Source organism: Centroberyx affinis, unplaced genomic scaffold (genome assembly GCF_046629955.1).
Source record: "Centroberyx affinis isolate AG114_WGS23_722 - 3 ecotype Tasmania unplaced genomic scaffold, CSIRO-AGI_Caff_v1 ptg001229l_1, whole genome shotgun sequence".
Taxonomy (NCBI): Eukaryota; Metazoa; Chordata; class Actinopteri; order Beryciformes; family Berycidae; genus Centroberyx; species Centroberyx affinis.
This window is the reverse complement of record NW_027279742.1, coordinates 48,723-75,865: the sequence shown is the minus strand read 5'-3', so window position 1 is coordinate 75,865 and position 27,143 is coordinate 48,723. Positions and strand designations below refer to the sequence as shown.

Below are 27,143 nucleotides of genomic sequence, written 5' to 3'. Positions count from 1 at the left end.
ACTTGACCTCCTCCTCTCCTGATGGGACCAGAGACAAAACAAAATGTTTTCCACCCCAAATTTCCAAACCATCGATTCCATCGATGCCCCATCATGTGCCTTGTTGATCCCAGTGCTGTCTTACGAATTCCCACCTTACAGACGGACACAGCACATTCACATCAGCTATCCTTTAAACTTAACAAACATCACACATGCGGAATGAAGACTCCCACTCCCTGGCAGATATCTACTTTGTGTCCCCACTGTAACATCCAGCACCGACAGAATGCGTTTTAAATTGCACTTTAATTGCCTACCATTTGTAAAGGTGACTGTGTTAAGCACCTACACCTGGTACTGAGCAAAAAGTAGATTACTACTACACATGCAGACAGTTTTTGATCAATGTTACTGGGATTTCAACCAATTGTTATGCACTAGTCAAACTCAGTGTGTGTGTGAACTGAAATTTTCACTATTTTAGCAGCCAGCTACATTTTTAGAAAAGGATGCCCTCACAACAGGAGCTCCAAAAGATGCTTGGTTGCCTGCCAGAGTGTCTGGCCGTGTAGGCAAACTTACAAATGAGTAAAAAATCGCTCTGTTGGAAGGTGTTAGATTTCCACCCTGATCCCAACTTTAAGTCCCCAGGCTTGAGGCAGTTTGAGCCTGGAGAGCTGGAAGTGACCCCCGGAGCCTGGAAGTGACCCTTCACTTTAAACCAACATGTTACTGGAAGGCGCCGAGTCGGGTTCAAGCTGTTTTCTTGTCATCGTAAAAGAAAAACGCCAGGTGTTTTCTGCAGTCAAACTGGACTTCAACCTGAACTTGAATTCCTGGGAAGTACCTGAGTCTACCAGCGTAGGTTTAAACATGCAGATGCAGAGGTGTGTGTGTATGTGTGTGTGTGTGTGTGTGTTTGCTCTCTTACCTGTGGTTGTTTATCACTGTGTCCGCCTGTTGATCCTGAGGTGAAGCGTTATCTGATGAAGCCGACAGGCCGGATGACTCTGTCCACCTTGGCGTGGTTTGACTCGAACGCTATGTGTGTGTGTGTGTGTTTGTGTGTGTGTGTGTGAAAGAGACTCCTGGTGCACCCTGTCCCTGCGGCCCTTCTGACAGACTGCCCCAACGAAGGGATCCGGCAGGTTTTAAACCGAGCCCGTCATCTCTGACACACACACACACACACATGCAATAAGCATTCATTAACATTCATGCAGAAAAAACGCACACGGAGACTTCCCGAGGGGGTCAAGGGCCACCTCAACATGACGCCTGATTGGTTGAAACGTTAGGAAGGATCTGACCAATCAGAGGCACCGTAATTAAAGACAGGAAGAGAGAGAAGGTGGGAGGGCTGAGGTGGAGAGATGGAGACGTGGAAAAAGGGGGAGAAAAAAGGAGAAGAAGAGAGTGGGAGAGAAGTTGCCTCAAGTGATGTTTATTGATTAATAGTACTTTATGATTGGCAGTGATTTCTGTGATTTTTTTTGTGATTTACATTAAAGGTTAGGAAGGAAAGTTGGGATCTGGTCCCACATGCAACATGGACCTGTGAGCCAGAAAAAAACACAGGGAGAGATGGACAGAGGGAGGGAAGAAGGAAAACAGAAGGAAATAATGAAGGGGAGTTGAGGTGCCACATAAGCACTTCTCAAAGACCTCTATGGGGGCCAAACCACAGCGTCTGTCTGAACGTGAGCACACACACACACACACACACACACACACACAGTGACAGCTGGTCTACACAAGGAATTTCATAATCTACAGTTTCCTCCTCAGTTTAGCTGTGTTGAGACATGCCAGCCTTGTAATAAACACACACACACACATACACACACACACACACACACAGACGTATTCAGCTTTTAGTGGATCTCTAAATGGCCATATTGCTGCGATGAATGATGCAATACCAGTCAATCCAATTGGATATTCCAGTAATTAAATATAGCTATACCAGGACCGCTATGATCAGGCCTAGATAATGAGATAATAATGAGATATCCACCATGAAAAAACATCTACTTTTATAAAGTAACTGATTTCATAAAAGTAAAACCTACTTTAAAGGCTTTTAAAGGACACCTTACCCCCTGTGTTGACAAAATGTCAGCCCTTAAACATTTCTCAGTAGTTTAGAGATGATTTAATTCAGGTAATGACATTTTCCTATTATCACTGGATGTATTGAATTTGGGGATTTAATTCATCATTTTGAGCCTGTGATGAGGCCAGATGAACACTGATTGGCTGTAGTGTGAATCTTCATATAAGCTTGATTAGATTTCCTTTACAAAATCATTACTGCACACAGCCTTTTTATTTGCCTACTTTAGCTGGCTCTGCACATTAAGTCAAAGTAACTCCTTCTTAAATTGTTATCATCTGTCTTGAGCAGCCCTCTCTCTGCCCCTTTGAGATAAATCCGCCACTTACACCGCAATATATATACATATAAAACTAGGATTATGATGATAATGTAGCTGTGTGGTATTTCCAAACCCATCTTTACTTTTTCTACAGTCTTCGACTTTGACTTTTTCAGTCTGCAAATACAGCAGCTTTAGATAAGCCAGCTTCTTCTGTCTGAGGGAAAATAGAAAATGAGGACATGAAAATTTTATTTGTTTTGATATAAGAACTCCCACTTTCATGAGACAATCAATACAATTGGTTGAGGATAGTTGAGGCCCACGAGGAGTGACACTAAAATCAAATCACAGCTTGCCCATTCCTGCTTCTTCCCTATTTATGAGATTTGATTGCATCTCCGCTGACTCCGACCTGACAGCAGACCATTTCCCCACTGGAGTCTCCACCTGAATGCGAATGCTTTATTTGCTCCACATTTTTGCAGCGGAGCCCCTTTCTTGTCCCGTCGTGCCCCGACCGAACACTTAGTGGTCATGTTAGCACTGTATCTCGTATGTAATTACGTTTGCTAACAGGTGTTGCCCAGCGCCCGCAAACCTACAATCCAGCCGGGAGCAGATTGAAACACGACGACGCCAAAACCATACTCATAATTTTCTCCAACGCAGGAATGTATGGGATTCTCAGAATTCACAGACACCTGGTTCACCATGACTGCTTTTATTTTCTTCGTTTTTGTAAAAAAAAAAAAAAAAGGCTTTATTTCAGCAAAGTGGTGAGTGAAAGGTAAGGGCTGTACAAATAATACAGAGCTCGTTTCAGGAAGAATAAACCCATTCCATCAAACTGATATGTACACACACACACACACACACACAGAAACACACACAGAGGTATCAGGATGCTGTCATCACTGCAGGTCATCGTCATCGTACAGGTCCTCGAAGTCTGCAGATGTGAAAGGTAGAGCCAAAAACACAAGGTGGAGAGAAAAGAGAGACAGAAAGAGAGGGAGAGGAGAAGAGCAGGGTGAGAATTAGGCCTGTTGTTTCCCAGCGCTCCTGCATTCTCAGCTAATTATGCCGCAACTCAACTCGACTCGACTTAACTGGCTGCTGTGTCTTTTCTGTCTAACGCATTTGGACCAGTCATGAGTTCTCAGAACATACGCTGCTGTCTAGCTGTCCACAGAGTCATGTGCTCGCTTCATGCCTTCTGTGTGGCTAGACGCACGGGAGGAGCCGCAGACCGTTTACCTTTGCATTCGTGTGCTCGAAAACCTTTGTGGTGCCGTACGAGAATTCAGCTCTCCACATCCGACAAGCAACAAGAAAAAACAAACAAACGGATGGAGGCAGTGCATCGGCATCTACGTTGTCGTCTGCCTTGTTTCAGATTTCAGGTGCTACATGACTTTGCACGACTCCAATGCACCCAGTCATTTTGGCCGCAATTATGTCATTTTGACCACACTTACATCATTTTGACTGTGTGCCTTCACATGGCTTCCGTTTCGTTATGAAGCATGAACCGAGCGTTGCAGTACCATGAGTGTATCCTCTGAGTGTATACATTATAGAGCTGCAACGATTAATCGATTAATCGATTAGTTGTCAACTATTAAATTAATCGACAACTATTTTGATAATCGATTAATCGGTTTGAGTAATTTTTTAAGAAAAATAAAGAAATAAGTCAAAATTCTCTGATTCCAGCTTCTTAAATGTGAATATTTTCTGGTTTCTTTACTCCTCTATGACAGTAAACTGAATATCTTTGGGTTGTGGACAAAACAAGACATTTGAGGACGTCATCTTGGGCTTTGGGAAACACTGATCAACATTTTTCACCATTTTCTGACATTTTATAGACCAAACAACTAATCGATTAATCGAGAAAATAATCGACAGATTAATCGACAATGAAAATAATCATTAGTTGCAGCCCTAATACAGTATTGTTATGGGATTCAAACCCCTCTTAATGCCACGCTCTACTCTTTGAGCTGCACAAGGCCGAGCCATGCAGGAGTCGAGGCTTGTTGTGCTGCTTACAGCTGAACTGAAGTCAGAGAATTCACAGGACATGAGTATCAAGAAGCGTTAACAACACTAGCAACCTCAGTCAGAGTGTGTGTGTGTGTGTGTGTGTGTGTGTGCGCACGTGTGTGTGTTCAAAGTGGCTGACTGGCGAGGTGCCCTGCTGAGTTTCAGTCTACCAGCAGCCATAAACCCAATTTACCATCCTCCTCTTCTCTCCTCTTTTTCCCCCCTCCCTCTCTCTCTTCTCCCCTTCACCCGGCTTCCCCGCTACTCCCCTCTTTTTTTTTAACAATCAGCTCTTTTCTAGGTCATGTGCTGAGCCATAAACTGTTTTGCCTGTAGCCGACGCTGCAAGACGGAAAACAGATTAGCTTAAGTGTTTGTATGCGTGTTCCTGTGCAAGCCTGTGTGTGTGTGTGTGTGTGTGTGTGTGTGTGTGTGTGTGTGTGTGTGTGTGCCTGCCTGCCTTTGTGTGGGTGTTAGCGCCCTAATTGAGATTTACAGGGGAACAACAGGTTTTAAGAGTTAATCTGAGAAGACAGTCCTGTTGGCAAAGCAAACATTAAAGTGGATTTAAGTGCATCTGTTGCTCCATTAATGTCAAAAATTTCTAGCAGCTACTGAGAAGTGTTAGTAACTAATGCTAGCTAAAGATTCTCATATATCTCTGCTTAATCTGTTTGTTCTGGTTTGAACCTGCAAAGTCCATGAAGAATTCAAATTCTCCAGCTTTCCTCCTCGAAATGTGCACCGCTCCACAGAATACAGATAAATTAGTGTTTTAAGTGTAAATGCCAATCTTATTATTTTAAATGCATGTTATACAATGTATTATATACTTGTATTGTATACAATTTAGGAACAAGAAGTAGGGTTTGGGACAATGTTTCTGGGTAGGTACAGAGCGGGGATGGAGTAAGACTGAGCCTTACCATTGAAGAAATCAGAGTGAACTGCTTTTTCATTAGCTGCCAGGTCCATTAGCAGCCCGCTGCTGCCTCCTGCCTGCAACACACAGCAGCACAGCCGGTCATATGGGGACATGGGGAAAAAACACAGGAGAAATCTGAAGACTGTTCGTACGTGTCTTCGCACTTATGCACTGCTGCACTTCTTTTAAAATGTTGTATTTTACTTGATTTTATGCATTCTATGTAGTCTATTTCTTAACTTTATTTTTATTATTATTCAGTGGGTTTTATTTTCCATCTTATGTTATGCTCATTCTGTCTATTTTCATGCATGTAATTTATTTGTTGTAAAGCACTTTGAGCTGCATTTCTTGTATGAAAGGTGCTATACAAATACAGTTTATTATTATTACCGTTGATCAGAGAAACAATAAATGAAGAGTCTATGTTTCTACATTTGTAAGTATAAATCTCCCCTGAGATTGTTCCAGGTCAGTAACGTTATTCAACAGCTTTGATTGGCCAATTCTGTGTCTGTTCTTGATCACATCTAAATCATATCACTCTGTAGCCAAGAAGTCTGGTCCATCTTTTTTGAAAGGTTTATTTAATCTATTCCTTCATGGAAAAAATATATAATAATACCCATAATTATAATGAATTGTGAATGAAATTGAGAAAAAATTTTTTGGCTCTGCCTATTCCAGTCCATTTTGTTGATTTCTAATCAAATTAACCAGTGATACCTTGGAAACATGGAAGATTTTCCCAATATTACTTATAATTTAGTATGAAAGGAGAGGACAAACTTTTGATTGCTGGTTAGTCTGAACTGCAATCTTACCAGATTTGCTATGGTTACAGCTCTGCTACAGTGTTACGTTAGCTACAGACGTTTCTATGGTTACAGCTCTGCTACAGTGTACGTTAGCTACAGACGTTTCTATGGTTACACGGGTTACAGTGTAGCCATACATTGTAACAGTGTAGTGATGCTAGCTGCAGACGCAGCAGGGTCGGAGGTGCAGTCCTGTTGATTTTTTTGTCTGAAGCTTGTGAATTAGGCTACTTATTTTTATTATTATTATTACGAATGGTGTGGTAAGCAGACGTGTAAAAAGCGGGATAATGTACAGTGAGCTGGTCATTATCGCAAAGTTAATCAAAATGTTTTCACTAAAATGAATAATGATCACTTCCAGACAAAAGCAATGGATACGTATTCCTTATTCGGCTGACGTTACAGCAGGGTGTCTGTGGGCTTCGGCAAGTTAAATAAAATAATTTGTATGACCTTTTCCATGGCGGAATAATATTTCAATCGGGTTTGACAACAAAAATAAAGCTCAAAAGAAAAAAAAAAGCTTGTCAGAATGTAAGTGCATAAACTGACTGCCTGATTTCTTGCTAAAGAAAGAACAGACAATATTTTAACCTCTGTAACTGAAACTGCTGCAAATGCTACAATTAATTGTATTTGAGACATTTTAAGGCTTTGATTTCAGACATTTTAAGACGTTTGACGACTTGATGAGAGATTAAATTAACCGAAACATTTCCAAAACTATGTCGAAAGCGACTGTACCTAGCTAGCAAACACACTAACGTTAGCCAGCGTCATTGTGTTGTTGTTCTCATCCCAAATTTGTCAACCCACCTCGTCTAGATCCACGTACGGACCAGCACCTTCAGGAAACATCTCGTCCACTGCAGGTTTCATGCTGTCTCGATGTCAGTAAAGTAAAATAATGTAGAGATTTCAGTTGGTAGCTAGTTAGCCGCTCGCTACGCACGTAAACAAAACAAACGCCGGCTTGTGTCACACTAAATTGTGCTCGACTTTCTCTACTCGCCTGCCACAATCGGTCCGCTTTTACCTGTAGATAGACTACAACGTTTTAATGTAATGTAATATAATTCTCACACATTTGATCCATAAAAAATACTATCAGTTGTTACGGTAGTGAAATAATCGTATAGACAACCATTCCGCAGAAACATATTTGATTTATTTGCACATTACATGAAGATATAACACAATCTTTACTATATGACATAATATGGCTACTCCCTCTACTACTGAATCCTATGTATGGCTATGCTATAGTAAAACATATACAGTACAATTGAAAAAATCTTACATATTTGCCCTTATTCAATTTTCCCTCATATTAAATGTTTTCTTCTTTACTTTCAAGCCCCCTTCCCCTCTCCATGTCTGTCTTCTTGTCTCCCCCTTTTCCCCCTTTTATTTGGATATCATTCTATCTCTCTCTGGTTCCTCACACTTGCTCCTCCTCATATCTCCTCCTCCCACTCTCCCTCCCTCCCTGCCTCCTTGCAGCCGCCTCAGTGTTCGTGTCCCTCGTTGGTCTCGTACCCCAGGGTGTCCCCGAGGTGCTGGTGGGCGAAGAAGGCCCGGGCCATCTCGTTGATGTGGTTGTAGGCTCCGATGGATCTGAAGTACTCGATGTACTGCCAGAAGTCTGAGGTGGAGTAGGGCCAGTAGGGAACCGCTGGTGGCTCGTCATACGGTACTGCAGACACAGCAGATTTGACTCTGTTAGATATCAATCTGGGATGTTCAGTGCATTCCAGGAGTTATTTTGTGATGAAGTGTTGTAATTTACTGTTTTTGGTGAACCCACTTTCCCTCAACCTGCCTTCTACTTCAGTTAGTGATTTCCTACATTTCCCAGGATGCCTTTCAAGAAACCCCAGAGAACAGGCGTGAATTATTAGCAGAGGTACGAATACTGTACTTAAGTACAATTTTTTACTTATTTATTGACTTAATATTTCAGAGGGAAATATTGTACTTTTTACTCCACTACCTTTATTTGATAACTTAAGTTACTAGTTACTTTGCAGATTCAGATTATTAATACAAAATATAATCAACTAATACATTGTGATGTATTAGCACAGATTACTGTAAACTACCCAGCAGTATATAAAGTAGTGGAAATCAGCCCCATCTTTTCCAGCTGCAACATTAAAGTGATGCTTACACATTAATGCATCAATAATTATAATTCAATAATACTGTATTATTCTGAAATGGGCTATTCTGCATAATGAGTACTTTTACTTTTGTTGCTTTAAGTACATTTTGATATACTTTTGTACTTTTACTTAGTACTTACTGAGTACTTATTCCACCACTGATTATTAGTATGTGTAGGTGAAAAGAGCGATAGTGATAACATAGTAAGAGTAAGACAGTTTTTCCAGTCAAGAAAAACGTACTAAAAACTCAACATGACTTGTGGCTGCACTGCATTCTGGTCTATTGAGACTACTTTTGGGTTGGAAATTTGGAAACTGGTCTCTCTCCTCTTCTACGATTAGGATTTCTCCCTGTATGATTGTTGAACGTCTCTTGGTGCAAAATGGCGGCTCTAGAAAGAAGCCCTCGCTCTTTGATTCTGAGGGACTGACAGCAAAACCTGACGTTTACCGACAATTGGAAAAAAAAAAATCTGCTATCAAACTCCATTGTGGCTGGAAATGTCATCTGCGTTTGGCCAGTTATCGACAGAAATAAGAAAAAATATACCACCAAGCAAGAAAATGGGCCCCTAAATGGAAGGTATATTGCCAATAGCTGCTTTTTAATAGTATTAAAAATGTTTTAGGGTGGATTTTTCCATTAAACTGGAATTTTTTGGGGGTTAAAAGTCTTGAAAAATGAATGAGCCATGGTATGCTGTATATCATATCTGCATCTGCAGCACTGGCTGACACCTCCAGCCTCTATTTGTTTTTTGGTGGAGATAAACAAAGACAGATTCTATTTGGGTGGATGAGTGAGAGAGCGAGTGGTTGAATTAAATATTTCCACTGCAGTAAAATCAGATGCAAGGCATTTTGGGGTTTCTGCTGCAAAATATGAAGGTGTCTAAAAGGAGAAGATGTTATTTATATTATACCTCCTTCTGGGACGATGACTCTGGCCTCTGTGAGGAGAGAGAGAGAGAGAGAGAGAGAGAGAGAGAGAGAGAGAGAGAGAGAGAGAGAGAGAGAGAGAGAGAGAGAGAGAGAGAGAGAGAGAGAGAAGAGAGAAACATTCCAAGCATTCAGGCTTCCTCATACAAAGACAGGATTCAAGGTCCGGAAAACTGAAAACTGAGCTTTCTCCCAGAGGAATCCAGGATACCTGTTTCCTCCTCAAATATTATTGCTGACTATTTGCAAGTGCACGCACGCACACACACACACATACACACACACACACACACACACACACACACACACACACACACACACACACACACAGTCTGAAGCAGAAGGAATTCATCACACAGACTGCTCTTTGTAACATGGCAGTGGTCAAAAACAAATCTTCTATAGATGCAGCGCTGTCATATCTGGGGGAATCACACAGGATTCACAGTTTCCTAATTAATTTTTTATAAACATTTGTACATGCATGTATCATAGCAGGTTTTATCACTTCACTTGTGGGTTTTTTCACTCTACAAACTAAACCTTACCACAACGCATCAACTTTTCCCATCGAGACAGTAGTCAAACTTTCATTTAACAGTTTTAAAAAAGTGATATAGACGGAAACTCACCGCTGAGATGACAGGCAATGAGACAGAGGAGAACACTGAGCCACACCAGCCACTTCATCTTGCCCTCCTGAGGGAACAGAAATACCCATGATGCTCTAATTATTCAGCGCAATGGTCAGTATATCAGCTCCGTGATACAATAGCTGTTATGTTATGTTTTAGAGATTTCCATAATTCTGTGAGGTTAAAACGACACGCAGGCACCTGAAATGTTTGCGGATCTTTACCTGTGAATAGTTTGTGAAGCCGTGCGGAGAGAGGCTGCTGTTCATCTGCTGGTCCGCAGTGGTGTGAGGGGCTCGCTGGAGGAAGAACCAGTGGACCGACACACACACACACACTCACACACACACGTCCCAGCTCAGCCAAGCCTTGCCCACAGGGTTGTGTGTGTTGAAAAAAAAACACAGAAGTCCTTCCTTAAGGTTTCCAGGTGGGACAACATATAATGAAGTTACACAGATGTGCGCTCATTGAGAATGAATTAGAATTTATTAAAAGTGTGTGATATATGAGGGATGTGGATACATTTTCTGGTTTAGAAGTGTTAGCACATATTTGACAGAGTCATATTGTAATGCTTTATGTGTGTGTAAAAGCTCAAATAAACATTCAGTAGATTCCACAAAGTTAGTGTCCAAATCAGTTAGTGGAGAAGTCTAAGTTCCCCAATCTTGACGCTACAAATCAAGTTTTGATTATTTCACTCATTACTGTTCTCTCTCTCTCACACACAACCTCACTGTGCACTTAATGACCTGATTATAGTACTGATTGTTATTTGAGTGACTCAATAGGACTGACTGCAAGAGATGATGTTGCATGTGATACTCTGTCTGCCTTCCTCCTGTTTAAACAAAGAGAAGAAACCTAACTGAAGAAACCTATTCTTTCAAAATGACTGACAGCACACTTCTGATTTATTTTTAAAGGATAGCTGTCCTTTACTGAATCTCCTGTATTTTAGAGATATACTATGATGATTGTTTCTTGCTAAATGGATGTGGAAAGGAACTCTACACAAGGAGGGCAAACTACCCAGTCTTCAGTAAAAGATAGGCAAACACACCTGCTGTTTCACTAGACTCCCAGGAGAGGGAAGCAGAAATCCAGTTTGAATCATCAAGCCACAAACAGTGATCCTCTCTCATTTTCTTCACAGCAGGAACACAACCCAGAACAGCGTTAGAGAAAACTCCAAAACTTGTAGTTACCATGTCTGATATTTCTTGAATAAATAAAAGGAATGCATAGTGAAATTAAAACACCTACAAGGGAAGGGTTTCATTCAGCAACACTGAAAAGTAAGGCTGGGGTATTGGCAAGGACCTCACGATACGATACGTATCACGATACATGGGTCACGATACGATTGTATCACGATACATTGCGATACGTACATATTGCGATACACTGCATACTCTACATTAATTTGCTGAAAATTAAAAAATAGAGCTTAAACTACAACTTGCTGTGTACCACCTGGGTAGTCTAATATGTACATCACATTATATTGATAACTCAACGGACAAATTGAGTCAAACTATTTAATTCAAAGGGATTTGAGGGAAATTTAAGGACATTTTAAATCAGTTTAAAACATGAACAATTTTTTTTAATGTATCGATACGAAGGGCTGGAAAATCGATACAGTATCATGGAAAAAATATTGCAATACTCAGCTGTATCGATTTTTTTGCACAACCCTACTGAAAAGCCACTTTGGGAGGGGGGGGGGATTCCTCTTCATCACAGACTTTACCTCATGTTATCCTCTCAATGAGAGCCGGGACAGTGTTCACACCTAGCAGACAAACTGCTGTTAAAAAAAAATGAAGAGTAATCACACATCTGACTTACAGTATGAACAAAGCTTTAATTTACATAGAAAATCCCCCAAAGTTCTTCCCATCACCAAAAACAATGTTGTTTCACTGCAACTGGTCACAACATAATCCAACAAACCCTTTTACACAGTGAAACATGTCCTATTAGAATATATAAAGACTTTGTATTGATATGTACGATGTATAACATTATAACATTATTCCTGAATAATGTTAGAAAGATTCCATAATTCCCCCTTGAAGGTACTAAGCAGTTATATAGGCTTCAGTGCAGCAGACCTGTACTGGTTTGTTCCTCCTCTAGTTGTCCTTGCAGCCGGTCTGGTCGGTGGCCTTCATCCTGAACAGGTCGATGCCCTCGTTGACCAGCAGCGTCTTGGCGTACTGAACCGTCTGGGGCGGCAGGAAGCGGGAGCGGCCAGGATCCAGGCGTACTCGACGTGGAACAAGCGGAGGATGTCGTGACAGGAATACACGACGGACAGGCTGGAGTAGTCGGTGGTCAGAATCCAGTAGGGACTGTAGGGAGTAACTGGGAGGAGGGAGAGAGAGAGGGAGAGAGAGAGAGAGAGAGAGAGAGAGAGAGAGAGAGAGAGAGAGAGAGAGAGACTCAGTGTCATGCATTTCCCTCTCAAGTGACAATGATGAAATGATACAAACGGTGAGTCTGCTGTCAGGCGCTGTCGTCCTCATTCAGTAAATATGTTAACTCTGACCAGGAATGAGCTCAGATTAGCTCACTGATGACTGCAGAGAACACTATGTGGATGACAATGAATATGCATACAAAAAAACAAAAACAAATGATACACAAAATAATGAGGATTCATGTAGAAGACTCTTACTACGACAAAATTATTCGTTTTTATTTTGTATTTTTGTGTTAATTTTATATCTTACTGTATTTTGTACTATACAATTATTTTATTATGATTATCTCTTACCTGTGTTTAAAAAGTAGGTATACGATTGATAATACTACTAATACTAAAAACAAAGCTGTATACTTTGTCATTTTTAATTTTGTCATTTTAATAAAAAATAATTCAGCCTTCAATTGATAAGTGTAAAAGCTGTATACACAAATGTATACCTACTTTTGAAACAGGCTGGATTATTATTATTATCTCTAAAACTTTGACTAACTCCATATCATCATCATCTCCTCTTAAATTTTGACTCTGAACTCGATATAATAATCAGCAGGAGTAGTAGCAGCATCAGAAAAAGAGGGAGAAGGAGATGTGGAAGAAGAACATAAAGAAGAAGAAGAAGAAGAAGAAGAAGGAAGAGGAAGAAGAAGAAGAGTCTTACAGTAGGAGAAGCTGACTCCCAGTTTGGCTGCTTCTCTTGGGTCTTCAACCACTGCTGTTCCCTCTGCTGTCCTCACCTTGTCCTTACTGAGAGACAGACAGACAGAGAGAGAGAAAAACAAACATGGAGACGGACAGAGACACAACTAAAGGCTTTGATCCCGGGCAGTTTAGTCTTGCTGGACTCGGCACAGAATCCTCAACACCAAAAATCAGCCGATACTCACTAGAACTGGGAGTTGAGCACCTGGATGGTCCCGTCGCTCCTGACGCCGTAGTTCGCCTCGATGCACTTCCCTCTCTCGAAGGAGGCGGGAAGCTTCTCGATCTCATACCACCTCCCCAGGTACTGAGGCAGGAGACAGGTCGGATTAGTCCTGTGTGGTTCAGTGTGTGGTTCAACGTGTGTGTGTGTGTGTGTGTGTGTGTGTCACCTGCTGCAGGTTGAAGCTGGGCTGGACCTTGGGGTTGGGGCAGGGACCCCAGTGGTAGGTCTGAGCCGAGACCAGAGGGAGGAGCAGGACGAGCAGGAAGACGGGACACATCGTTCCTGTGGGAGGGGAGAGTGAGGGAAAGTGGAATCATGGGCATTTTGTGTTGTAACACCTGTAGCCTACATGTGCATAAGAGGAATAGGGCCACATGTGAAAAATTTATTTGAGTTCTGAGATTAATCTCTGAATTCTGAGTATACATTTAGAATTCTGACTTTAACATCTGACTTTATACATTTTTCACATGTGGCCCTAATCCTCTTCTGTATACATGAGATACGTCAGCAACTGATTCTGATCTGATGATTGAAAGCATTTACATTTTAGCAGGGATGGAAAGAGTATAAATCATCCTACTCAAGGAGAAGTACTGTTACCTTGTTGACATTTGACTTAAGTAGAAGTAAAATTACCGGTGTGAAAATCTAAAAGTAAAAAGAAGCTAATTTTTTTTTTTTAATTTAATTTTTGTGGACCCCAGGAAGACTAGCTGTGCTTTAGGGCAAAGCTAATGGGGATCCTAACAAACAAATAAAATAAACAAATAAATCATCTGAGGAGTCAAAGTTATTGAGTTTCATGTGTTTTTTTTCTATGCAGTTCTAAAAGGACAGAGTTCAAATTTGATTCTTTTAACTGGAAACGTTAGAAATTACACAATAAACCGCACAAAGTAGAGCCACATTACTCTTCTCTTCTTTGACTGACCGGCTGTTTTCTGTGAATGGCTCCACAATTGGCCAATTTACAATTGTCCGGTCTCTGATGCTTATGGAGAACGCACAAAATCTGTACTCTGTAATGGATGTGATTTAAATTGTAGCCCAATGCAATACTTAAGCTAAAACGTACTCAAGTAAAAGTGAAATTTCTGACTTTAAAAAATACACAAAAAGCACAAGTAGACACAAAAGCTACTTAATTGCAGTAAATCTAATTAATTAACCTCCATCCTTGTATTTTAGTGATTTTAGGTGAACTAACTCATGAGTGTTATGAGTGTTATGTGAAACTACAGGCAGACAGTTGTAACCTCTGACCATCTGATTCCTTCAGTGCTGCTTAAGAATTTAATCTTTTGTCTCTTTACACAACATCAAGTGTTGCAGCACTTGTTCTTCTGGTTTCACACATACCTGCACCCCTGCAGGCCCGGGGCTAACTGTATGGGGAGGAGACAGTGTGCAATAACAAGGAGAAGTGTGAGTTTCTCAGGGGATTCAAACCCAATGGTCCAATTAAAGAATGGCATAGTAAAACTGTTTCGCAACGCCTGGCAAAATACTCACCTAATGTAGGACTGCAGAGGAAAATTCAAAGTGGAAATCAAATTGTTTGGGTGTATGGCAGAAACAATAAGTGCCTTTAAATGTTAAATCAGATTGTGAAAGGAATATTTACCCCTCCACAGTGAATTTCACTATTATCAAGGGTGGAAGTAACTAATTACTTCCATTATTTACTCACGTTACTGTAATTGAGCAGCTTTTTTGTGTGCTTGTACTTTGAGTATTTTTTAAAGTCAGTAACTTTTCTGTTTCTGCTTAAGTATTTACTTAGCTATATTTGAAATTGGCCAATTGTAGAGCCATTCACAGTGAACGATCAGTCAGCAAAGAAGAGAAGAGTAATCTCACTTTACTTTGTGCACTTTAGTTTGTAATTTCATTTTTTTCTAAGAATCTAGTTTAAACTCTGTCCTCTCATCCTTTTAGAATTGCATGGAAAATCACAGCTAACAACGTTTTTTTTTACTCTGACTACATTTTAAATGAGCTACACTTTTTACTTTTACTTCAGTAGATTTTTACACCTGTAGTTTTACCTCTAGCCTACTTGAGTAAAAATCTCAGCAAAGTAACAATACTTCTACTTGAGTAGGATATTCTAATCATTCTAATTATTATTCTCAATAACCAAACTATGTGAAAACACTTTCTTACCTCAGGTGGATGGGGACAAGATGTGAAGAGGAAGGCCAAGGTCTTTCCGCAGCTTTTGGAGCAGAGTGTCTGTGCTATTCTGCTGACACACACACACACACACACACACACACACAGGCTGGGAGTGTGTTCAGGCTACGTCACTCTGGCAGCACGAGGCAGCTCATTAGCTAAATTGTCATCATGCGCGCATTCCCAAGTGATAGCACGCACACATACAGAGGGGACACACACACACACACACACACACACACAGAAGTGTTAGCACCCACACCATGAATGAGTTTTTATTCAGCCTATTCTGACTATTTCTTTTATAATTATGATGGTGATGATGATTAGGCTATAATTATTATTATTTCCTTTGGCTCTCTACTTTCAGCTCGTGACAACGGAATATAGGAATGGTAACACTTTACAATAAGGGTACATTAATTACGGGTTAGTTAATGCTTAATAAGCATTAACATTAACATTATTTAATAGTTTATAAAGATGACTATTAAATAATGTATAAATTAATACCTTAGTTAACATGAACACCATTAGTAAATTATTACCAGACACATTAGTTAATTAATGTACCTTAATGTACTTAATTAATGTACCCTTATTTTAAAGTGTTACCATAGTAATACATTTCAGGATAGTATACAAATATCACAGCAAACTGTATAGGAATATTATAGGACTATAATAGCGATGCCTAGAGATTTAAAAAAAAAAAAAAATACCATTAAGTAAGATGATAGTGAGATGCGCTATAGCCTAAGTCCCTATAGGAACATTATTTACATTTTTCAGCTTTTTTCAGGTATTTTTATATTTGTGGATGTAGTCAGCTTTTTGATACTCTACACTTTTTCAGACATTTAACCTTTATTATTAATTTTACCTTTGAAGGTGAAGCAAGCTCACCTCCATCTGCTTTCAGATATCCCACACATTTTCTCCAGGACATCTAATTTTGTTCACTGTTCGTACACAGTTCACTTGATTTATATATATACTGTATCTATTCCTTGATAAATGTGTGAAATGAGAGTGTCCAAACAAGGTTAGAGAGTGACACATGTATCACACCAACGTGGCTGTATAGCTTCAGTGGAAACAGGTATTTTTAATGAATACTTCATTATTCTTATTCTTCATCTTGCCCAAACTATTAAAATGCATATAAGATGTTTGATGTCAGTTAGTCTTTGCAATTGCTGCTAGGGCTGGCGATATGGTTATATCACTATCACAATAATCATAAGGATGTTTTTCTATATCAATATCACAGTATGGGTCATGTATGCAAAATCACATCACACTACTATAATTGGAGAGCGGTTTGTGTGTTTGTGTGTCCCACCATGGAGGAGAGGAGAGGAGAGGAGGAGACAAGGACAGGAGAGAAGAGGAGAGAGGAGAGGAGAGGAGGGGAGAGGAGAGGAGACAAGGAGAGGAGAGAGGAGACAAGGAGAGAGGAGAGGAGGAGAGGAGACAAGGAGAGGGGAGAGGAGACAAGGAGAGGAGGAGAGGAGAGGAGGAGAGAGGAGGGGAGAGGAGACGAGGAGAGGAGGAGAGGAGAGTAGAGGAGAGGAGACAAGGAGAGGAGAGGAGGAGAGAGGAGAAGAGAGAGGAGAGGGGGGAGGAAACAAGGATAGGAGGAGAGGAGACAAGGAGAGGGGAGAGAAGAGGAGGAGAGGAGACAAGGAGAGGAGAGGAGAAGAGACAAGGAGAGGAGGAGACAAGGAGAGGAGAGGAGGGAGGAGAGAAGGAGAGGACAGGAAAGGAGAGGAGAGAGGAGACAAGGAGAGAAGAGAGGAGAGGAGACAAGGAGAGGAGAGGAGAGGAAAGGAGACAAGGAGAGGAGAGGAGGAGAGGAAAGGAGAGGAGAGGAGAGAGGAGACAAGGAGAGTAGAGGAGGAGGTTATAAATTCTAGTATAAATAATCAAATTCATGTTCATTCCATCGAACGGAATGGTAAAGTTAGGTGTGATGTCAAACAAAACTGAAATTTTCAAATAATATTCCTACTGTCCATACCTCATTTTCTGACTAGTTTATCTAACATACTTTACTTTGACTGAATCTTGGTTGTATGTCAGAGTTGGGAAAGAACGCCCCGTGCCAGTTTTAAAATAAAATTTGATTATCATCAATTTAGACAGCAGAATTGTGTCACGATATCCCAAAATCCCCATATCATCACATATGATGCCACTGAAAGACTATAAACTATAATATTGACTTATCACACAGTCGTACTTGCTATGTAAAACAGTATGAGACACACACAGACACCACAATCTAATAAAGATTATTTATTTCCAGTGTTTCTTGAGGGAGGGCGTTGCACCCACATTATGCTGTACACAGGCGAGATGTTCACTGTTCAGAAAACATTGTCTCATGCAGTTCCAGAGATAAGTTTTTTTTTTCTCCCAGTTTCTCCCAGGTTTTGAGCAACCATGCACTTTACTGCAGTTGAAAAATTACAAAGGGGGAAAAAACGAAGCAAAAAAAAAAAACAGGAAACATACACATTGAAATATAAACTCAATGTTCCAAATTCTCTGTGAGAAAGTTTAACTAAAAAAAGAGATAGGACCCGAAAAACAAGAAACATACTCTGGAATGCCTATAAGATTTTGCGTTCCTAAAAAATGTTTTCAAAATTCAGTCTCGTTGGTAAAAACAAGGTAATGGCACCCTAATCTATTTCATGGTGGTAAATTCAAAAAAGAGGCACTTTTTTTTCTTTTGGGATAAAGAAAACAATGATTCACACAGATTTGAAAAAACATACTTTTTGGACTATTAACTGGACAAAGTTTGGAAATGACAATTCTATTGTACCAAGCATAACATACTACTGTATCAGCACTTCATCGCAAGGTTTTTTCAGTTTTTATTTGATAAAACTATTCTCTCCAGTCCCTCAAGCTAATATCTGGCTGTTATGACTGTACTGTAAAAAAAAAAACACAACTTCCTACAGTACACAGCTCAGAAAGCAGCCCTCAATTATATCAACATACTTCAAGTACAGACAAAAAAAAACACGTACATATTGTTCTGAAAATGACATTATTGTCACGAGCAACTAGTGTTAGTCAAAAATAGGAAAGAGTAATACATTCTTCATACCGTTTATTATAGGAAGAACTGAACCATGATTCCTTAGAAAAAAAAAAAAGGCTTCCTCGTGCAGAGTAGGTGACGGATTCTTCAGTAATAGTCAAGTTGACCCTTTTTGTTTTCATGTTGCAATGCATTTCAGTCCTGTATAACATTCCACACGTGTATCCTGTGTTATAGGGAAGGAAATGTTTTCATGTCCGTCATATTAACGTCACGCATCAACAGCTCGGTCACATTCTTGCATTACTGGGGTTCGATCTTTACAGGAGGAAGTCCGCATTTTTTTTTTTTTCCCCCCCATGTCTGTTCCAGTATAGCCGACAAGCCAATGGAATTACACACAAACAAACCTCTTCAACTTTACTCCAGTAACAATTCATGTGAGCCTATACACAATATGTACAGTAGATACATACAGTATACATATACTTTGTAGAAAAAATATTGTGCAGTAACCTTAGCTAAAATACCTACATACATACATTCACGCAGCCATTCTCTCTCTTTTCTCTCTCTCTCACGAAACACACAAGAACACATCGACGAGCCCACCCTCGCTGTTTCACAGATACTGATAGAACCGTGAGCGGACGACTTGCGCTCCAGAGAGTTTGTGCGGGTGTGCGTCTGCCACCAGGTTGGCTTTGTTTTTGCCCTGCAGCCCGCTTCCGTTGACTTGCTCCCCCGGCGGAGGCTGCGGGCCGGGGGAGGCGGACGGAGACGGCCTCTGAGGAGGAGCCTGCGCTTCCGGACGGTCGTCCTCGGGGACGGCTTTGGGAGCGACCTCCGTGCCGAGGTCGGAGCCTCCGCCCTGGCAGCGCTCCCTGGCGATCCAGTCCCGGATGGAGAAGTCCTGAGAGGAGCATTTGGGCTTGAGGCGGTCCATAGCTGACAGTTCAGCCGCCTGGTCCACTCCGCCCTGCTCCCTCCAGTCATTGATGACCGCCAGCTCCGCGAAGTCCCTCTGCCCGCCCATGGTGTGCCTCCTGCGGATGTTCTTCTTCTTGCTGCGAGCGTCGGGGGCGCGGTTCTTCTGGGCGCCCACGCCGAACATGTCATCGGCGGACGAGCGCAACCTGAACTTGAGCCGCTCGGTGATCTTGAGGCGCCAGGCCGGTTCGGGGCGCTCCGACTCGCTGCGGGAGGAGGAGCTGAGGCTGCCGGTGGACCGCCCCTTCTTCATCACCTCCAGGACGCGAGACAGCCGCGTGGAAGACTCCGCCCTGCCCTCGCTACGCTCCCCGCTGCCAGCCACACCCTCCACTGATGACTCGCTGTCCGTTTTCTGTCTCAGGGACCGTCTCCTGGAGAGGGTGTCGCACTCGATCAGCCTGTGCGAGGGGAAGAGGCGCCGCGCCTCCAGTTTTGGGGTGGTGCTCCCCTCAGCTGCCCCAGCTGCTGGTTCAGTCTTTTCCTGACTCTGACTCTGCTCGGGGCAGGGCGTGGACTGGCTGCTGCCGCCCCCCGGGGCAAACACCGGGAAGTCACTTTCACTGTCTGTCTCCATAGGCCGTCCCTCACTGATGAGCTCGCTGCGTTCATCGTCTGCCTCTTCCCCACCCTGCAGCTCTGGACTGAGCGCGCTCGACTCTGCTCCGGTCAGGAAAGTGATGGAAGAAGTGGTGGAGTAGTCAGAGGTGATGGAGCTCACCTCTGCACCGGCGGACGCCCCGGCTCCTGCTCCCAGTCCCGCACCTGTCCCTGCTGCAGGCAAGTCAGGCGACGCTCCCGACGTCCACTTTTTGGGTCGTGACCTTGGCACCGACGCCCCGGAGCTCATGGTTCCCAGGTCCGAGGTGTTCTCATCGAGCTGGGAGGGGGGATCTGACAGGGACAACTTCCCCTGAGGGGCTGCTTGGTAGCTGAGGCTGGGAGAGCCTGAGAGATTTGGGGATGGAGAGGGCGAGGGGGAGGGCTGTCTGGACGGAGTCTTCTCCTTCAGGAAGAAGGAGTTTCTGTGCTCTCTCTTGGTCTTAGGTGTCAGCTCCACACTTCTCCCATTCTCCTTCCTCTCTTCTGCCCGTACTTGTTGTTTGGTGTTCGGGCAAGGTCGGGTCTCGTTCTGCGCCTCTGCCTGGAGGCCGTGGTGGTTCGGCTTCTGGCCAGGGATTTCCTTCTTGGGGAACACTGCATCTAAGTCATCATCTGAGCTGCTAGGCTGCGGCTTCTCCTTTGACTTCTTTCGTTTGCGACTGGCTGCAGCAAAGATGGAGGAGACCAGGAGCTCTCGGCTGCACTGGTCCTTCCCTGACCCCCAGGAACCCTGCAGAGAGCGACGGAGGGAGAGAAAGAGAGAGGAAGAGAGAGCAGAAGAATGCAAAAGTCAATATTTATGATGCCAAAAATCATGAGGAACACAGCAAACCGAGAAAAAAACCCTTCATCCCTGCCTGAGAACTCCAATCTGTACTCCACCTGTTCCTCTGAAGCACCACAAACCAGAGAAGTGGACAGAGAGAGGAACATTAGGGGCGTCATTGACAGGGAACACAGTATTGTATCCATGCCGGCCTTTAAGCAGAAGCGGAGGAGCAATAGCACAGCATGAGCTGAAGCGTCCCTGCAGGAGGAGTCTGAGCTCTGTCATGATTGGCATCAAAGCTGAAGGAAGGCAGCCAGATAACAGCAGTGCAATGATGAAAAAGCACCAGCTTCTGCTATTGACAGATTGTATTTTTTCCCCCCTTAAACTCAGGATTATATAGTTGCTTGTGAATATATATTCAGCCATAAATAAATTAAATGCGTTACTCAGCAGAACATTCATGTGAAAATTTTAAAGGCATACATGATCTTTGATATGAAAAGCTGTGTTTTGAAAGTTGGTTGTAGACTTTGTCTGGCCAGTGTTGACAGACTAAACATTGGCTAGCCTTTGTCTAAGCGTATGCTATGCTAAGTGTATTTAGTGCTGATCTTGACTGGTGGGGCAAGCTTTAGTGCTAGTCACCTACCTCTTGTTATCCTACACTACCAATGGCCTGAGAGGAGTGACACTGTGCACACACACTCACCTTGGATTTAGCTGAGTCACTAGTCGGTGAATCTGTAGGGAATAGAGAAAGAAGAGAGGGAGAAATTAGATTTATCTTAAGACACAGATGAAATCATCTAGGAAGTGCAACATGAGAAAATGAATCAAGGAGGAAAAAAAAGAGGACAAGAGAGAACCGTGTTGATGAGACAGACCATGAGGAACGTGAAGTGAATGAACACAGAACTAGATGGATGACGGGTGAGCGGGGCGAGGAAACACAGGAGCAGACAACAGGCCATGCTGCACACACGTACAGATGAGCTCTACGTTACACTCAGATCCACATCCACATGGCATGGGGCGTTCTTTCCCAACTCTGACACACACCCAAGCATCGACAAAAGTCAAGGTAAAAGTGAAGTATGTTAGATAAACTGTATACTCAAAAAAAGAGACACAGGAGTCACTTCGTAATAGCAGCTGATACTAGACACGAAAGATGCTATCATCAAAAACCTTCAATGTTTCTTCAAGTTTCTTGGGGATACTGAGTGCAACTTTGGCAATGGACATAAATTCAGTGCATAGATAATGAGAACAGATAATGTACCATGCAGAGCAAGAATGGTAATTGATTTTGCAGATGCTAATAAGTTAAAAGGCAAATCCAAGTGAACAGACACGACCCCTATCTCCAAATTAATGTATTCAGTATACATGATCAATGCAAGTGCAGTAATTAACTGACAAAAGTTGGTAGAAAAGTCAAAGCTATTCATTTATTAAAAAAACAGTATCTGACTGAGCAAAATCGACAGATATTGACTGTGCTGTTCATTCTGGTTGAAGTGAAGAAGAGATGACAACGTTGCAAAGTGTGGTGACATGTGCTGCCATGACAACAGTGACACACGGTGATGAGATAGACGGCTATGGAGGAAAAAAACAAAAACAAAAACAGAAGTGACAGGGGGGTCACAGAGGGGCTAGCTATGAAAAGAGAGGACGCTACATGAGAAAGAGAGTGTCAGCAAGGAAAACCTACAATCAATCCACTGCTGCCCTTTAATCATAGCTATAAATCAGCTTTCGTTTCTATCTAAAATTTGTTTTGTTTGTTTTTGTGACATAGCCAAGCCCCCCTACACGCCCCTTAAGACAGATGGTGGCACAGTATGCGAGTGCACATTGACTGGTGAGGTAGAAGCCTAGTGTAGAAACCATACCATGCTATCTCTCCTGTTGGCAAGCTTGCGAGACAGTGAGGAGAGACAGCGGAGAGCCTTTCAGACAGTAGCACCGGCCTGTGTAAGGTATATTCTGATAGAAAACCCACAACACCGGACACCGTACAGTACCGTGTAGCCGCTCTGCTTCCCCTTTTGTCACGGTTTCTTTGTTTAACGCTTTTTTCTCATTTCTCTTTGGCATTTCTCGCGCTTAAAAGAACCGCGGGTTTCTGCAGACTAGACAGCTACACTGGGGGCAACAATCCTCCTTCTTCCTACAGTTCCAGCTGTCCATCACGGACATTATAGAGTCCATCAGTGTCATCATGGTGTGATAGACTCCTCCCACTTGGCCTGTGTCAAGATCAGTATGTGTGAATGCTGGGAAAGCCTTTAGGACACCCGACAGAGCCTCACTAGAGACAGAGGAATCAGAGGTCGCCTTTCACTGTAAAAACATCTACTTTTGACGTCTTTGGGAAAGAACATGCCGTGTTAGTGCAACAGTAGGCAGGATCAAGGAAAGGGGGAGGAAAAAAGAGGGTAAATATTCAGAGAGAACACACAGCCCAGTAGTGGAGTTTGACCAAAACAAGGTATTAAGGGGCAGAGGGATGATTAAAGAAAGAAAATGAGATCTAAGACTCTTAGTGCCTGTTCTAAAGACAGAGAGAGAATTACACTCTACAAGACTAACAAATACAAAGGAAGGGAGATCTCATTTAAAGCAAATGAAGAAGCGCGACAATTTATTCCCTCCCTTCTCCATTCATGTCACAGACTGACCAAATGGAGGAGTGATAGAAATAATTTGCCCACTCAAACCCACACGGGCCTTTTGAGTTCATGGTTAGCCATAGACATTTCTATCTAATGGCAACAGCCAAAGAAGCAAGGGAAGCTCACTCTAGGGAGGAAGCAGCGTTATCCATCAACATTTGTTACTGGATCTAACAGTCATACAGCACATCACAGTTGTGGAGCAGTGAGCCTGTCGGACACCGGTCCCTCCATGACAGCAGTGCTCAGCAGCGGAAGGGTATAGAAAGGTTGACCCACCACAGAGTTGCCCTGCCACAGGGAGCGCGTTACCTGATACTTCACCCTGCGAAGCGCCGGTACGGCCGATGTTGGTGAGCAGGTGGTCGATGTTGGGGACAGGCTGAGACTCCACCGCACTCTCTTCCTGGGACACCGTCTGGAATGAAAGAAGGACCAGATTTACTCAGATTGCATTGTGAGGACAATTTGTATGCTTTTTTGCACGTCGGTTTCTTAAGCTAAGAGCCCTTTCATCAACAAAAGCAAATGCAAACTGTGTGCTTCAGTTTTAAGAATAATCTATCCAGGCTGGTCTGTAAACTGACTGATATTCTAGGATGGAAAACCCTCTCCCTTGCTTTCCTGACTTGCTGGCGGTGATGCCTGTCTTGCAGCAACAATAGCAGCCATTCTGAATGGTCAAAAAGTCTTCACACCGCCGTTGAAAGGACTTTAAATGCACTACAACAATCTGGGTGACTTGGTGTTGTGAAGTGTCAGTGAATTGGCAGCAATCTTGATTTGCATGGCCTCATTTACAAATAACTACTGTGTGGGCAAAATAAAGAGATTTACATATAATTTACATATGCATGTTCCTGATAGGCCCAAAAAGGCTTTATTTTTTGACCTGCGCTATTAGGCCAGCTGTCCATTCATTATGCACGATTAGTGAATAGCAGTGCATGCTGATTTGGTCATTTTGGTGATGTAGCACCTGCTCTTTCCTGCACAAACCTTTATTGAAACTGGGCCTTTATCACTTCCACTTTGACATAATATCAGAAACAACAAAAGGACATTTAAGATATCTGTTAACTTGTTAATGTATCCAGTTTATGAGCCTATATACAGTACAGGTTTAAACAACACAGCATACCCTGAATGATACCCTGAAGAAACATAGCATATCTTTTGATCCTCCTTTTTGTTGTAATAGAGACTTTTTTAGACAAAGGTAAGACGGGATAGAGCCAGAAGAAGAGAATTGTATGGCAGTGATGCCTGTACCCACCACTGGCTCTCCGTTGCCATCCTCAGTGAAAAACCAGTCATACTAGAAGAAGAGGAAGAAGAAAAAAAAAGAAGAAATTAATTGTTATGCTTTACATGTTGGAATCTGGTTTAATACTCAGGAAAGGCCATGCAGAGGACACCTAAAGATGTGGGGCTCACATTTTGAATGAGTGTCTCCACTATCTTGTACTGGTCTGGCATGTGTGTCACCATGTGGGTCATGTTGTCCTCTGAAGTGCGCACCAGAGTGGGACCGAACACGATGGCCAGGTTCCTTGGCTCCATCTAACACAAACACACACAGAATAGTACTTAAAACAATTTTCAATACCAAAAAAAGTTCCCTAACCTTAACCCTAATCCTAACCCTTTATGGCATAATTTAACATAGGACCTGTTAATGTAAAGTTACCCAAATTATTATAACTGTCAGCACTGTGGAAATTTGACAATATTTGAAAAACTCTCTGTCTGGTTGTCAACAGAATCAAACTTTAGAACTTTAGAACTCCTGTCTACTTCCTGGTGTAAATGATGTCACCTACACCCAGGGGTTAATGAAAGCTCTGATTGGTCAACAGTATACATAGTTAATCAGGTGTCCCATAGTCTGTCAGACAATTAGCCAGCCAGCTACTTGCCAAACTAGCCAAAATCTCCATGCCTCCATTGCTGCTGGGTGTCGAATATCCAACACTGGATATTGGATGAATGAATGAACTGAATAAAATGATGCTTTTTGTGTTAGAGATCTATATCAAACTTTTCCTGCCTGAGTTGAATTTATTGGACTGGATCTTTAGGAATAATGGAATAAAACCACTAGGTCGCATACCTTATTCTTCTCAGAGTTTTCAGCTACAGTTTTCAGATGAGCTGAGAGGAACTTGAGAGTCTCATAATGATGACTTGGCAACTCATGAAGCTGTAAGGAAACAGAGAGAACATGCTGACATGATACTACAGCAGAGGAAACAGAGGTGGACCAACACAAGAATTAATTTTCAAAGCAACCCACCAGCCTCTTGAGCACTTTGAGTCTCTCCACTGGGTCTTCTATTCTGTTGGCCTCTATGAAGTCTGCATACTTATCTGCAGGGAGAAATGGACAATGAAGACACAGACTGGAAGCAACAGATGTCAGCGTTTTACTAGGTTGTAATTCTCATTTTCAACCACTAGATGGCACACAGACACTTTGCTATGATCTTGCAAGGAAAAAAAGTGACTTACCATTGGTGAACAAAGGCTCTGGAAGCTTACGGAAGAAGGACTTCAGTAAACTACTGATCACATTCAGGTCCCTCCATTTCTGTCAAATGGGAGATTTTAGGTAAGATGGGAAATTATGCAGCAAATGAGAGCAAAGTGGAAATTTCTCCACCATGCATAATAATTCTGGGTTCACATCCATTGTCACAACACTGTAGCTCTGACCACTGCACTCCATACTATTAGTTATTTGTAATGTTGGTGATCTAAAGACCTACGCTTATTCTACTGTTGCATTCAGTGTAAGTCTCTCTGGATAAAAGCATCAGCTAAATGCCTAAAATGTAATATAAATGTACAAAAATATTTACAGAATGCTAAATAAATGTATGGAGAATGTCAAAATGTCTTTCAGTCCTGCGCACAGTTATATTTATCCCGATGTGTGACTCCACAGGGAGCGAAAATAAGGCCACAGAGGATCGATCGAGTAGCACTCACATCGTCCTGGATATCGATGTCATTCATGCCCTTGTTATTGAGCTCCTCTTGCATGTTGGAGATGGCCGCGTTGTTTCCCGGGACTCTGTAGATGCCGGTGTACTCCAGCCCCCTCTCCTCCACCAGCTTACAGCAAACCTCCACAATCAGAGGCACAAACTACAACACACATAGATAAAGGGACAATTTAGGCTTTTGGACATACAGTATGCCACCACTTTGAGCAGAAAGGCCTATTCAAGAGCAAAAACTCAACAAAATCTCACAACTGGAATAGAGTGGTCAAAATCCACAAAGGAAGCATACTCCAACCAACAACAATCATGCAGTGCTTGACGTATGAATTTTGTTTTACTATTGTGTAAAATTAACCTTGCACCCTTACATTTCCCCTTAAATCTCCTCTTAAATAGCTTCAAAGTTTCCATACTGTGCAACAATGTCACATGCATAATATATTCTGCATCTGCTCGTTCCAACGCTTCATTGAAGCTATAGCTGCTCATATTGAGTGAAATATTCAAACCCAATGTGCCATT

General features: G+C 42.2%; 4 protein-coding genes across 4 annotated transcripts in view; all 4 read right to left on the bottom strand.

Annotated features, from left to right (window-relative positions):
* Positions 1-3,074: 3,074 nt before the first annotated feature.
* Positions 3,075-7,132, bottom strand: cops9 (COP9 signalosome subunit 9). The gene is made up of 3 exons (XM_071524753.1): positions 6,975-7,132; positions 5,339-5,411; positions 3,075-3,312 (listed from the first exon to the last, which is right to left on the bottom strand). The coding sequence occupies exons 1-3, from the start codon at positions 7,035-7,037 to the stop codon at positions 3,275-3,277; spliced, it is 174 nt and encodes a 57-aa protein (XP_071380854.1). The 5' UTR covers positions 7,038-7,132; the 3' UTR covers positions 3,075-3,274.
* A 180-nt stretch (positions 7,133-7,312) lies between these two features.
* Positions 7,313-10,215, bottom strand: otos (otospiralin). The gene is made up of 4 exons (XM_071524755.1): positions 10,125-10,215; positions 9,898-9,964; positions 9,250-9,276; positions 7,313-7,854 (listed from the first exon to the last, which is right to left on the bottom strand). Exons 1-4 carry the CDS (start codon positions 10,167-10,169, stop codon positions 7,667-7,669), a joined length of 327 nt encoding a protein of 108 aa, XP_071380856.1. The 5' UTR covers positions 10,170-10,215; the 3' UTR covers positions 7,313-7,666.
* A 1,538-nt stretch (positions 10,216-11,753) lies between these two features.
* On the bottom strand, positions 11,754-15,610 carry apodb (apolipoprotein Db). The gene is given in 6 exon segments (XM_071524752.1): positions 11,754-12,166; positions 12,169-12,276; positions 13,059-13,144; positions 13,285-13,406; positions 13,492-13,607; positions 15,495-15,610. Coding segments are annotated over 5 exon segments (549 nt in total). The 5' UTR covers positions 13,603-13,607; positions 15,495-15,610; the 3' UTR covers positions 11,754-12,044.
* A 2,209-nt stretch (positions 15,611-17,819) lies between these two features.
* The window catches only part of LOC139648577 (rho GTPase-activating protein 21-like), a 43,544-nt gene continuing 34,220 nt past the window's right edge, over positions 17,820-27,143 (bottom strand). Inside the window, exons 17-25 of the mRNA XM_071524748.1 lie at positions 26,605-26,763; positions 26,125-26,203; positions 25,910-25,983; positions 25,727-25,816; positions 25,051-25,176; positions 24,890-24,931; positions 23,926-24,031; positions 21,642-21,673; positions 17,820-20,890 (exon numbers count right to left, since the gene is read on the bottom strand). Coding sequence (XP_071380849.1) covers positions 19,190-20,890; positions 21,642-21,673; positions 23,926-24,031; positions 24,890-24,931; positions 25,051-25,176; positions 25,727-25,816; positions 25,910-25,983; positions 26,125-26,203; positions 26,605-26,763 — 2,409 coding nt within the window. The 3' untranslated portion in view covers positions 17,820-19,189. The remainder of the gene's footprint in view (positions 20,891-21,641; positions 21,674-23,925; positions 24,032-24,889; positions 24,932-25,050; positions 25,177-25,726; positions 25,817-25,909; positions 25,984-26,124; positions 26,204-26,604; positions 26,764-27,143) is intronic.

Excerpts from the sequence above, each read along its gene's own strand:
- cops9 (XM_071524753.1), bottom strand. The coding sequence starts at position 7,037 with ATGAAACCTGCAGTGGACGAGATGTTTCCTGAAGGTGCTGGTCCGTAC. Across the intron at positions 5,412-6,974 it reads CGTACGTGGATCTAGACGAG|GCAGGAGGCAGCAGCGGGCT; the intron begins GTGGGTTGACAA and ends TGTGTGTTGCAG. Across the intron at positions 3,313-5,338 it reads TCACTCTGATTTCTTCAATG|ACTTCGAGGACCTGTACGAT; the intron begins GTAAGGCTCAGT and ends TCACATCTGCAG.
- otos (XM_071524755.1), bottom strand. The coding sequence starts at position 10,169 with ATGAACAGCAGCCTCTCTCCGCACGGCTTCACAAACTATTCACAG. Across the intron at positions 9,277-9,897 it reads CATTGCCTGTCATCTCAGCG|AGGCCAGAGTCATCGTCCCA; the intron begins GTGAGTTTCCGT and ends CTCTCCTCACAG. Across the intron at positions 7,855-9,249 it reads AGTCATCGTCCCAGAAGGAG|TACCGTATGACGAGCCACCA; the intron begins GTATAATATAAA and ends CTGTGTCTGCAG.